The sequence below is a fragment of the Mus caroli genome, chromosome 9 (assembly GCF_900094665.2).
Source record: "Mus caroli chromosome 9, CAROLI_EIJ_v1.1, whole genome shotgun sequence".
Lineage (NCBI taxonomy): Eukaryota > Metazoa > Chordata > Mammalia > Rodentia > Muridae > Mus > Mus caroli.
Genome location: NC_034578.1, coordinates 35,008,065 through 35,023,865, shown reverse-complemented (window position 1 = coordinate 35,023,865; position 15,801 = coordinate 35,008,065). Strand labels below are relative to the sequence as shown.

At 37.7% G+C, this 15,801-nt stretch overlaps 1 protein-coding gene across 2 annotated transcripts in view; it reads right to left on the bottom strand.

Moving 5' to 3' along the window:
- The window catches only part of LOC110301345 (olfactory receptor 145-like), an 8,901-nt gene extending 1,525 nt beyond the window's left edge, over window positions 1-7,376 (bottom strand). The window contains exons 1-2 of one of the 2 annotated variants that reach the window (XM_021171796.1): window positions 1,551-1,873; window positions 963-1,049 (exon numbers count right to left, since the gene is read on the bottom strand). Coding sequence is in view for 1 of the 2 variants with exons in the window: in XM_021171794.1 (XP_021027453.1) it covers window positions 7,358-7,376 (19 nt within the window). In the remaining variant the exon portion in view is untranslated. Of the gene's footprint in view, window positions 1-962; window positions 1,050-1,550; window positions 1,874-7,357 lie in introns of those variants that run through there. The other variant, XM_021171794.1, reaches the window with a different exon arrangement.
- Window positions 7,377-15,801: the final 8,425 nt, after the last annotated feature.

Below are 15,801 nucleotides of genomic sequence, written 5' to 3'. Positions count from 1 at the left end.
AGAGAGAGAGAGAGAGAGAGAGAGAGAGAGAGAGAGAGAGAGAGAGGCAGACAGGGACAGAGGAGGACAATCAAAAGAGAAAACATTCACGCTACATGTTAGTATATAGTATCTTATACCCCATATTAGAGTCTGAAAAATTAAAACCACCAGCTTATCACTAATTTTAACCATCAAAAATGATCCCATATTCTAATGATGCTGTATTCTAATCTAACTGCTAGAAAACTCAGGGGAAAAGGATGAAGTGGGATAGGCAGGATAGAGTTGCCTTTATCTCTTTATTGTAGGATGCTGACTTCAAAGAACGATAGCCATTACCTTCATGTTGAAAGGAGCTATGGTTACCTGCAAAGGATTCTTTGTTTCTGCTTCTTGATTTTCCTTTACAAGTGAAGAGAGAAGTTCAATAGACCATCGTGTGAGATTCTGGCTATTCTATCTGTATCCCACTTGTATATAATTCTGCCTCATTTTACATAGTGTTTTAAGGTATCACTTACGATGAGTATGGAAGGTTAACTAAAGGGGAGCCCCACCTATGCAGCTACAGGGAAATAATCATCCATTCCAATATAAGACATGTCCATGATATAGATGTGCTGTGGTTATCATACCTCATCCATGCTGCTGTAAGTCCAATAAAGTCATTGGTTCTTTGAATTACAGTTTGGTAGAATCATTACTTTGATAGAGTTCTGGTGCTGTATCTTAGCTACATAGCAATCTGTTCATATCTCCCTTGGAAAAGTTCACACAGCACTGACCTACCAAGTCTTTATGACTTCACCTTCTCCCCAGTATAGTTGCCAACATTAGACACCTGGTGATGAGCTCCCAGATTGGAGTCATTAGAGTTGGAAGCTGGAAACAGATCTTAAGAAAGGTTACATTACTGCCTGTGACATAAAGAAACTCGGATGGAAAAGAGTGTAAGAAATGCTCTTGGAGTGGAAACTTACTGATAAAGACCTTGCAAACACTCTGGTCAGAGTCTGAATCTTCTCTGCTCACCAAGGTGCTTATAGGAAAGGCACTGGATTTTAGGGCTGTAAGAAATGGGAAGTAAAGTGTGCATCTTCATGCAGTGTGCAACATTTTAGCATGGGTCTACTATGGAAATATAAAAAGCAAGACAATACCTAATGCTTTTTACTGAATTGCAGTTATGTTCACATCTGGTGTCAGTAAGAAAATCAGTTGATGCAAACCGAAATCTAAATTTTTTCAGGTATGCAACATGATTGGGTTCTAAACTTCAACATGTTGTCTCTGGTTAGCTTACACCTTGAATTTCCTACCAGGACTTACCTTAAACTACCTCCTCACTGAATGTGTGTACATAAAATACATAAAAGAGTCTTATATATAGGGAAGCATATTTGAATTAGCTTCATTGTTGAGTCATTTTTGAGTGAATATTTTAGTCTAACATAAAGTTCTAATTGTCATACACACTCTTTTAAAGTTAGGGGTGTACCAATGACGTTGTTCAATAAAAAGCACAATTGTTAGTATAGATTACTAATTAGAATTAGTTGAAAACTTACCCGTCTTATGACAGAAGTCCTTGTTATTTCCTTACTACTACAGTTCACCCTTATCATCGTAATATTAGGCTATGAGGCTTCAATTCCTTTACTCATAAAGTGATGCAGAATAAAAATATTCTCTCCTATACACAGATATTTCTGAACTACTAGTCATAACATGTAATTCTTAATCTTCTGACATATAATGGGAAGTACAAATGAGCCTTCTTATTATCACAGTTGCCACTTGGTGAGTTCCTCCTCCTCCTCCAATTCACATGGGTTTAAAAGCTTCATGTATTTTTTTCTTTCATATGAGAAAGGTATATGCAGGGTTTTTGCCTCCTAGAGAAGAGATGCTATACATAGACAGAAAATGAAGCAATTGCATTTATATATTGCACAATTGTGTATCTTTAGTTACCTGGAGGCTCAATGTTTTAACCTGCTCTGAACTTTGCTTCAGGGATTATACACTGTCCAATCTTGAGCAATAATGAACTTCAGTCTTCCACTATATTTTATCCATAAATGAAAATTGGTAGTGCTCCACAGAGTCTATCCCCACATTACTTCATCAAAGTTTTCTTTCCACTAATATGCTAATATATTTCAGGTATCATCTCACTGATATTTCTCAAAAATCACTTTAAAGTTAGTTTCTGTTTAGTAGGTGTGTGCTTACAGTGTTCTGGACCAAACTCAACTCCTTGTATATACTTCTACTATGACAGGGTTACAAGCCTAGCCCTCCAGCCCATCAAGATCATAACTTTTAAATTTAAAAGTATTTTTTGGCTGGGTGATGGTGGTGCATGTCTTTAATCCAAGCAATTGGGAGGCAGAGTCAGATAGATTTCTGACTCTCAGAAATACTCAGATTTTCTGGGTGTTTTTTTTTTTTGTTTTTAGTTTTAAAACTTTTAATTAAAATATAATTACATCAATTTCCCCATTCACTCTTCTCCCTTCAGCTTCTCCCTTCAAAAATCTCATCCCTCCAACTCCTTCTGTTGTTGACCACTTTGTTTTGGACAACCAAGTATTTGGAGTTATAGAGAGCCCTAGCATTGTAAGAGGCCAAAAGAAGCAATTAGAGAAGGTTCAGCTTCAGTAGCAGTTAAAACCCCAGGATAGAAGGGATCAACAGAGAAGCTGAGGCTTTGCACTATGAACAGAACACAGGAGAAAGTATTGTTGAAAGTGTGCTAAATATTTGCAGGTGGCTTAAAGGAAAGTCAGAAACCAGAAAGAGGCCTCTGACCTTGGACAAGACAATGTTTATTGGCCAACACACAGAAACACCCACTGGCATTGTTTCATCTATGTGGGTAGATTGATGAGTAAATGCCTCTCACCAAGGAGGTAGATGAGAGAATGCCCACAGGAAGAAGATGGCTGCCTTCTTTATAGGGGTGAACGTGATAACCTTGAATACAATACCTTCCATCTCATATTTCCTCCCTTCCAAAGTTGCCTTGTCCTGCCACAAGGGAAGCTGGGCAGTGTAGTCTTTCAGCAAGAATCAGTCATTGCGAATTCTAAGAGGATATAGGGAATCAGGGCTGTTTTTTCTGTTGAGAAGGGTCTTTCAGGAATAGTCTGAGTTTCTGGAAGACCTCAGGAAAAGGTGCTCTGGTCCCTTAGCAGAAGTTTTAACTCTTTCTACTAGTCTGGATTATCTGATTGTCATTCTGTATTGCTGAAGAGAATTAAAAACAACTGTGAAAGCTGTAAGCAAACAACTTGGTTATAGAAAAAGACTGTTTGCCTGGGATGTTTGAGGGAAGGGAAGGAATGCAGGTATGAAAAACAGAGTGGGTCTGTAAGAGGAAGCTGTCCTAGAGTCCATTCAGGGTAACTGTAACTGGTGTTAGCAGGATTGCTACATGAAAATGAGCTAGCAGAAATAGCAGTAAGGTTAAGAGTATCAAAGGAAAGTATCAGGAGAAAATATAGGACTAATGTAAAAACTGTATCTGTCTGAAGGTTAAAGAATAAAGTATCCTTTTAGCCAGTTTTTCCACAGCATCTCAAAGGTCTTTTTGCAAATGGTACTAAGAGCAAATGGAGTTGATGTGGGGCAAGAACAGTTGGGACAGTTTATGTGGTACATTGTGTATGGGTAAAGGATACAGTTCTGTAAGTAAAGCACTTACAAGACAGAGTAAAAACATACATGAGGGTACTAAGGAAGAAATATGTGACCCAGGAAGGAGTCAGAGTAGCAGAAGCTCATACATAGAAGTCTAGTGGTTGAATTTTTCTCTAGTTCCAGGTTTTAAGCACCACCTCAAATCTGTTAGGATTTGTTCACATAAAAGCAGTATACTGGCAAAGGAGAATAGACCTCCAGTTCTTAACAGTGGTCAAATCCATTCCTTTTTAATTTTTGGAATACTACCGCAGGCATGCAGAAGAGATAATCTTGAAAGATTGTAAAATGATCTGAGCTGAAGAAACAAAGAAGTTAGTTGATGCAAAGAAGGCTTCAGCCCAACTGTTTTAGTTCTGGAGTCCCAAACAAAGTCAAGAGTGGCAAGAATAGGGATGAGTCGGAAGAGTGGCAAGAATAGGGATGAGTCGGGGGGGGGTCCATGGTTCATTCTTCTCTTTTATGAATTCACCTGAACTGCTTTTAGAGTCCTTGGGGCATTGATCTTTCTTGTACTTTGAGTCTGCAGTTAGAGGGCATCAGAAGTGGGTTGATCCAAGGAGCCATGACAAAACTTAACAGGTAGTTAAGATCCAGAAGATAAGCCTGAAAGTAATAACTATACAACATTGCAGTTAACATTAAGAGACAAAGTTACATAAGGAAATCTTTTACAACAAGATTAACATGAGTTTAACATAAAACTAAGCATAAAGTTAACATAATGTTAAAAGTAATTTGTAATTGGCTAGATCATGTACCATAGTTCTGTAGAAAAATAAAGTAACTGAAATTTGCTATTTGTTTACTGGGGCTCCTTCATAAAGAATAAAAACCTGAAAGCTTTGCAAAAAAAAGTTTAAAAACTTACAGTGTATAAGGAATGAATATGAACAGAAAGTATCTAAGTGATAGTTTTTGCTTCCAAGTATCACAGATAAAACCGTATATGTGTGTGTGTATTTTATTTTATTTACTTACATTTTTGTTATTTTTTTTATTTACATTTCAAATGTTATCCACTTTTCTGAATTCCCTTCTGGAGACCCCCTATCCCATCCCATTCCCATGCTGCTATAAGGGTGCTCCCCCACCCTCCCACGGACTCTGGCTTTCCCACCCTGGCATTCCCCTATACTGAGGCATGGAGCCTTTACAGAACCAAGGACCTCTCCTCCCACTCCACTGCTACATATGCAGCTGGAGCCATGGTCACTCCATGAGTAGAATATCACTATTTGCAGATGATATGATAGCATACTTAAGTGACCCCAAAAATTCCACAAGAGAACTCTTAAACATGATAAACAACTTCAGCAAAGTGGCTAGATATAAAATTAACTCAATCAAACCAGTAGCCTTCTTCTACTCAAAGGATAAACAGACTGAGAAAGAAATTAGGGAAATGACACCCTTCACAAATAATATCAAATACCTTGGTATATATCTAATCAATCAAGTGAAAGATCTGTATGACAAGAACTTCAAGTCTCTGAAGAAGGAAATTGAAGAAGACTTCAGAAGGTGGAAAGATTTCCCATGCTCATGGATTGGCAGGATTAATATAGTAAAAATGGCCATCTTGCTGAATCTACAGATTCAATGCAATCCCCATCAAATTTCCAACTCAATTCTTCACAGAGTTAGAAAGGGAAATTTGCAAATTCATCAAGAATAACAAAAAACCTAGTATAGCAAAAAAATATTCTGAACAATAAAAGAACTTCTGGTGGAATCACCATCACTTACCTCAAGCTCTACTACAGAGAAATAGTTATAAAAACTGCATGGTAATTGTAAAGGCCAACAAACAGACTGGGAAAAGATCTTTACCAATTCTATATCTAATAGATGGCTAATATCCAATATATACAAAGAACTCAAGAAGTTGGACTCCAGAGAACCAAATAACCCTATTAAAAATGGGGAATAGAGTTAAACAAAGAATTCTCAGTTGAGGAATATTAAATGGCTGAGAAGCAACTAAAGAAATGTTCAACATCCTTAGTCATTGGGGAAATGTATATTTGTGTTAACTATTAAAATAAAATTTAACTTAAATTTTTTAAGAACTGGTACTATTACCCTCAATGACAGTATCTAGATAAATGATAAAAGTAGTCAAGGATGTCAAATTTGTAACGAACAACTGAATTAACAAAGAAAGCCAAAGCCAACTCTTTACTCCTTCTGGTGATGGATACTGGATAAACACATACTGACAGGTGTAAGCATATTTATTGACATCATTCTAATTAAAAGATTACACATTTAGAGTCATGATTTGTATGACAGGAAAGATAACCAAATAAAATGTACTTTTATAATTATTATTGTGGTGATCTGAATAATAATGGCTTCTATGGGCTCATATATTTGAATTCTTAGTCACCAGAGAATGGAATACTTTGAAAGTAGTAAAAGGATTAGGAGGTGTGGTCTGTTAGTAGTGTGCCACTAGGGAGATGGGCTTTGGAGTTTTAAAACCCTACATTGAGGCCAGTCTCTGTGTTTCTCTGTGTCTCTCTCTGTCTCTCTCTCTCTCTCTCTTTCTCTCTTTCCCTCTCTCTGTCTATCTCTGTCTCTGTCTCTGTCTCTGTCTCTGTCTGTCTCTCTCTCTCTCTCTCTCTCTCTCTCTCTCTCTCTCTCTCTCTCTCTCTTTCTCTCTCTGGGTGTGTTTTCTTGCCTGCTTGATTGCTTGCCAGCTTACCTGCCTCTCTGTCTGCCTGCCAATCAATATGTAAATTTCTCAGATACTGTGTGTCACTATGCTCTCTACCATGACAATAATGGACTAATCTCTGAAACTATAAGCAAGCTATCAATGAAACACTTTCTTTTATAGAAGTTGCTTTGATCATAAAGTCTCCTCACAGCAATAGAATAATGATGTAGACAATTAGCTTTGGAATTTCTTAAGAAACAAGCTTCATTGCCAAAGCCTGTATATTCTTTGTAAACTTTAAGGTAGGAATATACACACTGGCTCTGGAGTTCTCTATGTAGACGCTAGATTATATTTTTAAAGCACCACAGGTGATCTGAGATTAGAGAGAATCTCCTTAAGGAGATTCTGATAAAATATTTAGAGACAATATTTGTTCACCTCCTGCTCATCTCCTCCTGATGATTCTAAAAGCTTAGTATATTATTTAATAGAATTATTTGTTGACTCTAACAACGCAAGAAACCTAATGCTCAGTTACTGCTTGGGTATTCTAAATAACTACCCAAAGCTGTTAGTCTGATGACAGGGTATATGGCAGCCTACTTTAATCAAGAAACATGGAACATTAGAGTGTGGACCCTGAAAGTAGCTTTGGGTAAGAGGTAAATGCCAAGATAAATGAATGCCAAGACAAAGGACATGAGTAATTGACCTAGTGTGGAGGTCTCATACCAGGTGGGTGGTTCACTTAGGCACAAGGCTCCCTGTTGATAACATCCTACAAAGTTCAGTCAGTTCAAAAAAACTGAGGGAAGGTTGATTGCTATTTGCCTTTCTGTTGTTTGAAGCATTTAGGATGTGAGTAAAGTCCCTGAGATCCTACACTGTCATGTGATATATGAGGAGTTATCCATCTTTAAATGAAGAGGGGGGGTTGTTGTTTTGTTTTATGTTGTTTTGTTTTGGTTTTTGTCCTGTCCCCTGCCCACCCCACCCACCCACCCCCCGTTTTTTCCAACATGGATAGAGATGTTCAGGCCTATACAGCGGGAGTTGGAGACAGAAGAATTCTGGTAGGTCTTATTTTCCATGGACCCTTGTCCTTTAGTGAGGCTAACTGGATGGTGCATGCTCCAAAGGAACTACTTGGGCCTGAAACTGGCCATGCACGTGTATCATAAATTTCACCATTTTACTCAAGAATGCATTTTTTTATAACCAATATATAGGTATATGTCTATGTGTATATGTACACATTATACACATATTTCATAACACACATACACACACACATATATATATTCCTAGTTAGGGTTATTTTACAGTCACCAAAGCAACTCAGGAAAGAACTACTTCAATGTTTCTTATTAAAAAAGTCAGGACAGATGGTCTTTGCTTGTTTCTCCAAGAAGGATGCTGTTTCTAGGTCAACTAATCTGGGATAGTGAGTAATAAAATACAGCAGCTACAATCAGACATCCAGAATCTCAGGGAAAGTGAGGTCTCAATTTCTGGATTTTTGAAAACCCTATATGGAGGTGGCTACTTCCTTTTGTAACTCCTTTTCTAGTCACTATCATGGTGTTATTATTTGCTCTCTGCCTCAATAATTGTGTTTCTACCTTCCTTCAATGACAAATACAAAAAAATTCTAACCAAATTATTAATCAGTTCCTATTACAGGATTACCAGCCACTGCCCACAGAAGAGCCGCAGAAGTTTTGAAAAACTAATTCGTAAAGTTGTTTTGTGTTAAATTAATAGAGTAGTCCATGAAGAACACACATTCTCCACAGATCTTTGAGGCTTCCACTTCTGGGATATCTGAGTAAAAGCTCACCATTTCAGGAGATCATCGGTGAGTTACATGGAAACTCAGATGTTCTAGTCCCTAAGAATCCATTACCAATTCAATAGAGAACTCAGAAAGCTGAAATATAGAACCCCGAGTTTTCTCCTTTTGAGATTTTTGCATAGAATTAAATATGAGCTGTCAGCTTCAAAACTGAAAGGAGCAGAATAGAGTGGGACAGGAAAGGAGAATGGGGAAAAGTTTTGGTTGGGGATTAACAGACAGTAAAGCAGCAGGGTCAGTGTGTGCAAATTCTTGGCATCTTAACATTTTAATAGGACATTAGCTTAGCTTCTTCCAACATGAGTTCAAAGATATAGTCAAGACCATTAACAGAGGTAAATCTCATTAAATCTTATTCCTTGGAAACTAATCACTTGGGTCACTGATTAAGTCTTCCTTTGGATTCTGGGGTCAATATAATCCGCCTATGCCCAATGCTTAAAATACCAAATTCCAAGAGCAAGACACTCAGGATAGTTGCTCTAGAACACTAGGTGGAAATGTTAAAACACGAACAGGATCCGCATTTTTAGATATGTACCTTATGCAAAAGTAGGCTTGTTTTTAATGTTGAGTAGATTTGTCCCTATCCCGGGACACAAGTGGTTTTCATAACACTAGCACCCTTTTGAGAAGTGAGAAAGGTGACTGTAAGAATGATGGAATGGATACCCATACTGATTAAAAGAAGGTCATGCAGTTAGGAAGTCAGCCCTCCACATATAGTGTCTACCAGTCCTTTCTAACTACTTCAAATTATTTAATTCTCATGAATCAGAGCTTGCTTGTTTATAAATGAGCATCTCTACTTCTTCATCTCAGTTTCCTTTTGTGAAGTATCAAGGTAGTAATTCTTATTACAAGGTTATTGTAATGTCAAGAAATAATAAAATTCTTAAGAAAATCAAGTTAGGGCTTACCTCATACTGTTAACTATAATTTTATATATTATCATTTTTAACTTTGTGCAATTATTATTTTTTAATTTATTTTTTTAATTAGGTATTTTCTTCATTTACATTTCAAATGCTATCCCAAAAATCCCCCAGACCCTCTCCCCCCACTTTTCTCCCCCCTCCCACTTCTTGGCCCTGGCGTTCCTCCATACTGAGGCATATAAAGTTTTCAAGATCAAGGCATTATTTATTCTAAATTTAATATTTCACTTTGTTAGTGTTATGCTTCCTGTTGGTATAACATTAAACAGTTTTAGTGAGCTAAGCTAACTCTTAGCTCACTAAACTTAGCTCACTAAACTCTTAGCTAACCTTCCCTTTTGCTTCTGAAAAGATAGGAGAAGAGGCAGAATATGTGCACTAGGAAGCAAGAGATAGGAATCAAAGATGGAAGAAATTATCAAGACTGAGATATGACCTAGTATATCCTCCAATGGACTGCCAAAGCTGGTCACAGAAAAGACATGTGAAAATATTAATGGGATCAAGGAGGTGTCACAAAAAGAAACTGAGACCTCGATGATTACATATTGAGATCCAGAAACAAGAAATTCCATAGGGTGAATTATAACGATCCTAACTGAAGACCAGCTTTTGGAAATTTCCTCAGTTTTTAATGTCACAGCAGAAAAACGCCAAGCCCAGATGTCACACTGTGAAAGTCATTGACCCCCAAGGAGCATCCATGAATACAGTTTGAAAATGAACACATTTTAGTACCCTTCTCTTGGTGTGTGTGATCCCTGCAGCCCAATGTAGAATGGGCCAGAGAAGCAAAAGAGAGCAAAGCATCAATGTAGGTTTTTCTGGCTTTCATAAAAGGTAAGTGCACCTGTAAGGATATGTTTAAAATGACAACCACTATATTTAGATAAGAATCAGACCTCAATGAGAAACTAAGTTTAGTGTAAGAAAAAAAAATCAAGTAATCTACAAAGGAAGACTTTGAGTGATGGTTTCAAAGTTTAATATCTTCATGACACAGGAAACCTAAAAGAATTCTATATTAAATTTGGCAATTCTTACTAGTCCTAAGGGGAAAAAAAATCCCCTGATTTGAAAATGTCCATTATTAAATAGTGACATTGTAGCTCATCCTATAAGTGGGAACACAAATTGTGACTATATTGCATTTTAATCATTCAATATTACTGGATTATATTGTAATACAAGTCACCATCACCTTCATACTAAATAAATATTTTAATTTACTTCAAAGGAAATAAATTGCCAAAATGAGAATTTACTTTACTAATTCTAGCCCTAGTACTTTCAAAGCAGTTGAAACAAATTAATTTGCTTCTGCACTGACAGTGTAAAACCCACCACACAATGTAAAGCATGGGGCTTGATCAGACTTGGACATTACTGATGCTGGGAAAGGAGAATTAGTAATAGGATTACTTTTTTATTTGTCCTATTTGTAAATAAGAGTCATTGTCACATGTTGATAATGGGGTGAATAACTTTTTGGGAATTATTTGGTCATATTTTTTCCTCTAGTTATCCAATAATCTATATGACTTAGCCTAAAGGACATAATTAAGTTCACTCGTTTTACCATGTAGAAGTAAAAAGTCAACATTTCAATGGCCATATACTGATCCTGGATAGAGGATAGAAAATCATGGATACTTAGAAGTTACATCTTAGAAAGGGACCATAGTCCGGGAGATAAAAATATGTAGCTTCATGTCCAGCATCCCCATCTCCACAGTCCCACAGTGCTTGGTTGCTACGAGGTGACATGGTCTTGTACATTCCGTGCTGTGGGGCTGCACTCACTTGCACTGGTCTCCAAGAAGCAAGAAGCAGCCTTGTAGCACTGTCAGGGGCTCACAGGGCTACACTGAAGATGCCTCCCATCTCCCGCAGTGGCCCTAGGGATACCTCCTAAGTCTCCCTAGTTTTGTTCTCTACCACTTTCAACAGTCACAAAAAGCTTTCAAAAATGGTCTGTGTTCTACATCTGTTATTTGAGCAATGGTCAGCAACACAGAGGTAACAGCTAAGCAAGGAGGAGGACAGGGTACACAGGAGAGAGACTTTTCCTGAGGGCCAGCAGAGAAGACTGGAATACAAGAGAAGAATTTCTACTGACAGTAGCAAGAAGTGTAGAACAGAGGCAGCACAGCTGAAGGAGAGTGTCTGACAGCAGAGATTTCAGACAACTGCAACTGCAACTGGCAACTGCAAGAGACTGAGAGAGGAGAGAGGTACCAATTACAGTGAAATATTGTTTCCCTCACTGCATGTTTCACCATCTAATCCAGACCTCCCTTCTGCAGTCAATCAATTGTAGCAAGTGTTAAAATTCCTTGAGGTAAAGACTGGCTGTAGATATGACCAAAGTTACAGTCTTAAACTAGATGCAGCAGTCAAGATTGTGAGCAACTCAATTGCAGGCAGAGAGCTTGGTGAGTCAGCTGGCCATACCCCTGCTGTTAACTGCTGCAGGGAAAGGGGGAATCTACTGATGTGTGGAATGAAGAGCCTTGAATAATCCTTACACTTTCCATCCAAGATCTCCAGCTCTTAGCTATTCACAAAAGACACAACTTTAATTTCCCCAGTGTCTATAGAGAAGGATTTCTGGCCTGCAATGGATTAAGATGGGTGAATAGTCAAAGCTGCATTGACAGGAAAATCTAACCTGAAACTGAGAAAAAAAAAACCAAAAAACATTCAGATAAAATGCTTGCAAATTGGAGGAAGAGTGAGAAGAGGGAGGTCATAGAGAAATGTGGTGGGTTTGAGGGGGTAAGAAGAGGAAGGACAAGGGAGGAAGGGAGTGAAGGGAAAAAGGGGGAAAAGGGAGGGAGGAAAGGAGTCAGGCAGGGATGGAGAATATGAACCTGAAATTGAGATCATTTATATACTATCAATTTAGAGAAATCTCCTAGAAACACACACCAGGATTAGATTTTTTCCCATCCCACCCCAGGATTTCTGGTAAAAGGCAGTTATAATAAATAATTTGTGTTGTTAACTAGAATAAAAGGCAAGTCTTACCCATTAGAATGATCAGTTAGGATTTCTCTCAGAGAGAGCTGAGAAGAGCATACACCTGTCTCCTGAAGTCTACACAGCTGTAAACCAAAGTGAAAGCAACTTCCAGGAAGACCTGCCTCCTTCTAAGGACCAGCTATAATTTTACAATTGTATGATGGAGGGATGGACTGAAAATTCTTAATCAAATAGTAAATTTCTGCTTCTGTTTTGGTAGAAGGATGAAAGTGTTTTGTTTAAAATTTGGAGCAATTTCTCTATTTTTCCTCTCTGCATAGCCTACTCAGAGACTCAAAAAAACTATTAAAGATAGTCAAAGGTAGAGGATTTGTTTTTCAGGGTTGAATGCTGAAAACATATTATCTAAAAAATGATATAAAATGAGGTAACTATTGGATTTCCGAACCTGGAACAAACACTTGAAATGAATATTTAACATACCAAAGCAGACCTGGTCTCCAGGGTCTCCCAACATCTCTCAGTTGCTACCTGGCATACCCTACCCTTACCCATGAACCTTCAGGACCAGGGACTGGGCTTCCCCTTCCCAAGAGGCTCTTGGCTATAAAATCCAGACATTTTGGTCTCTCCCTCTCTTTTCTCTGCTTCTCTTTCTCTCTCCTCTCTCTCTTTCCTTTTCCTTCCGTGTGCATGCCTTCTCTCATTCTTTTACCCCTGTCCTTTGTCTCCCTCTCCATGGTGGCTTCTCTAGCCTACTTCCTTGGGGCCAGTGAACATGACTACTCAAGAGCCTTCCCAATAAATGTGTGTTTATATATATTTTAAACTGGCTTGAATTGGCTCCTTTCTTTGAGAAAGAGCTTATACACCTCAATAACAAGATCGCACACTAAGAGCATCCTCTCTGGTAGATTTAACTTGTTGGGAAATTATTGAGCATGATTACATTGGCTTTGATCTGTATGTCTATATGGTATACCTGAAGATGGCACATGTCTTCTAACAAATACTTTCCTCCTAAATTGAATATTATTGTGTCTATAGAATTGTAATAAATGTATAAGTACCTTTGGACTGTTTTAAGTTATAATAAATCAAATGTGCCTGAAGCTCCCAAATACATACACAAATGTTTATTAAAGCACAATATGAGCATAGGTTTTGTTTTGTGAGTAATGGATATTTTTTATATGACTAGCTGACTGTAAAAGAGAATGAGTCTGTGTAGGAATAATATCCTGTATTTCCCCCCTCTCCACTGTAACAGATCTCCATTGACTGCAGTATATGGACAGCAAAGTCAGAAGGGCAGAGCTCTTTCTCTGATCTGGTGGATTCAAACCCTAGGACTTGAATTTGGCTGCAGAATAGATGCAACTGTTTGCTTAGAACGTAGTATATGAAGGAAGACATAGAAGATGCTGGTGATCTCAGGAATAATTACATAAAATAAAAGTAGGCATGAAATTCTACAGGCTTTTACAGTTTTTAAGCATGAATGAATTTTATTTACATGTTCATTTGTGTTATGTTTAAATTGTCAGGAAAGTTGACTCATTTCTTATAAAATATTAAGTAAATTTAACAACCAAGGATTTTAGGGAGAAACGTGCTATTTTTTTTTTTTGTTTTGGCAATTTTTCTGGTCATGAATCTATTTGAATGGAACAGAACAGTGCACTGATTTTCTTAATCATAGACATTTTCCAAGAAATGCATCAGCAATTTCTTCCCAAGGAGCTTGCTGTGTATTACATCCTTTATCTTACCACAGCTCTTGGTTCAACCTGGAGACACAGAAACGCAAAGCAAAGGAAGCTACTGTTGGAGTACCATTGCTCATTGTTTGACCGCTTCATTATATATATATATATATATATATATATATATATATATATATATATATATATATATATATATAAGAGTCGCATAGTCATATCCACTGGGAAAGGTCATGAAGTCAGCAGAGCTGCTTAACACAGTCCCGGCAAAATGGAGCACATTGACTAAATCACTGTTATTCTATTTCCAACTTTTTGGATTTTGTCTCTGTATGCTGCATTTTGGGGAACTTTCGGCACTATGATTCAATGTATAGTGTTTTTTTTTTTTTTCAGAGAAAATTATATCTGAGTCTTTGTAGGAAAATCCTACATTTAACTTTATCTGGCCATCCTTTGGAAGTCTTCCATTTGCCCTGAAGTACATTAAGCACAGATAGCTAGATGAAGCCATTAGTCCTGGAATTGTCTTAGGGTATCTGCTCCTGAGAAAACTCAAACAGTATAATTGGTGCAAGGCAAATAGAGACAACTGCCTAAATCTGACTGACCAGGAGAGTAAGTCACAGATTCAAGGTCTACTTTCATTATAGGCGTAGAGTTCTCTGAATATGTAGTTTAAAGATAAAGGGTATTAGAGGGTACGCCCCTGAAGGACTAGAATTCAGTTTGACTATATATGTTTTTAGGTTCGGCTAAAATAAATATTTCCTATTTTATAGCACAGATGATGAAACATATAGTAAAATAAGTTAGGTATCAGTATTTGCTCTTCATAAAAAGACCAGTTCAGATATTTTCTCTGTCTGAAGTTCTTTTAATAGCAAACACATTCACCATAAAATCAGGTTGCCAAGTAATTAATTTGTTTTGGAGGAGACATTATTTAGATTTTTTTTTAAGATTAGAGATGTACATGGCTTATAATAAGAACAAACTCTGTTCTGTTTGTAAATTCTAATTGGGACTGACATTATAACAAGGATGTGCCATAAAAAAATCAAACATAATCTGTACCACTTGGATAATAATTAATCTGTTTTTGTTTTGTACAACTTATATAAGTGAAGAATAACTTGGTGGCTAGTAAGTCAGAGTCACAGAACTGGCCTGATTGATTAGTCAGAGCTGCAAAATTACCCTGACCATCCCCTGACTCACACACTCATCAGGGGAAGTCCTCTCCTTTCCCAAGGAAGACCTTCCCCATGGTAAAAACAGAAGGAGTAAAAACATGATATGGTATATGTCTTAGTCAGGGTTTCTATTCCTGCACAAACATCATGACCAAGAAGCAAGTTGGGGAGGAAAGGGTTTATTTGGCTTACACTTCCATACTGCTGTTCATCACCAAGGAAGTCAGGACTGGAACTCAAGCAGGACAGGAGGCAGTAGCTGATGCGGAGGCCATGGAGGGATGTTCCTTACTGGCTTGCTCAGCCTGCTCTCTTATAGAACCAAGACTACCAGCCCTGAGATGGTCCCACCCACAAGGGGCCTTTCCCCCTTGATCACTAATTGAGAAAATGCCTTACAGTCGTATCTCATGGAGGCATTTCCTCAACTGAAGCTCCTTTTTCTGTGATAACTCCAGCTGTGTCAAGTTGACACAAAAAGCCAGTACAGTATAGTATATAGTAAACCTAGACCAGTACCTCAGTTACTCATTGGCAATATCAACAATCATGTACTTATGCATTTGAACATGCTAAACTGGTACACAGCTCCCAGTATAGAGGGCTCCTTACCCCAGAATTGTGGTGAAGACATAGAACATGGGACTATGACAGTGGCTAGGGTATCTCAAGACAGTAGTGTTTTTAGTTCCATGGTAGTTTTATGTAACCACATTATCAGTGTTTTCTGCTTGTTGTTTGTAAAAAA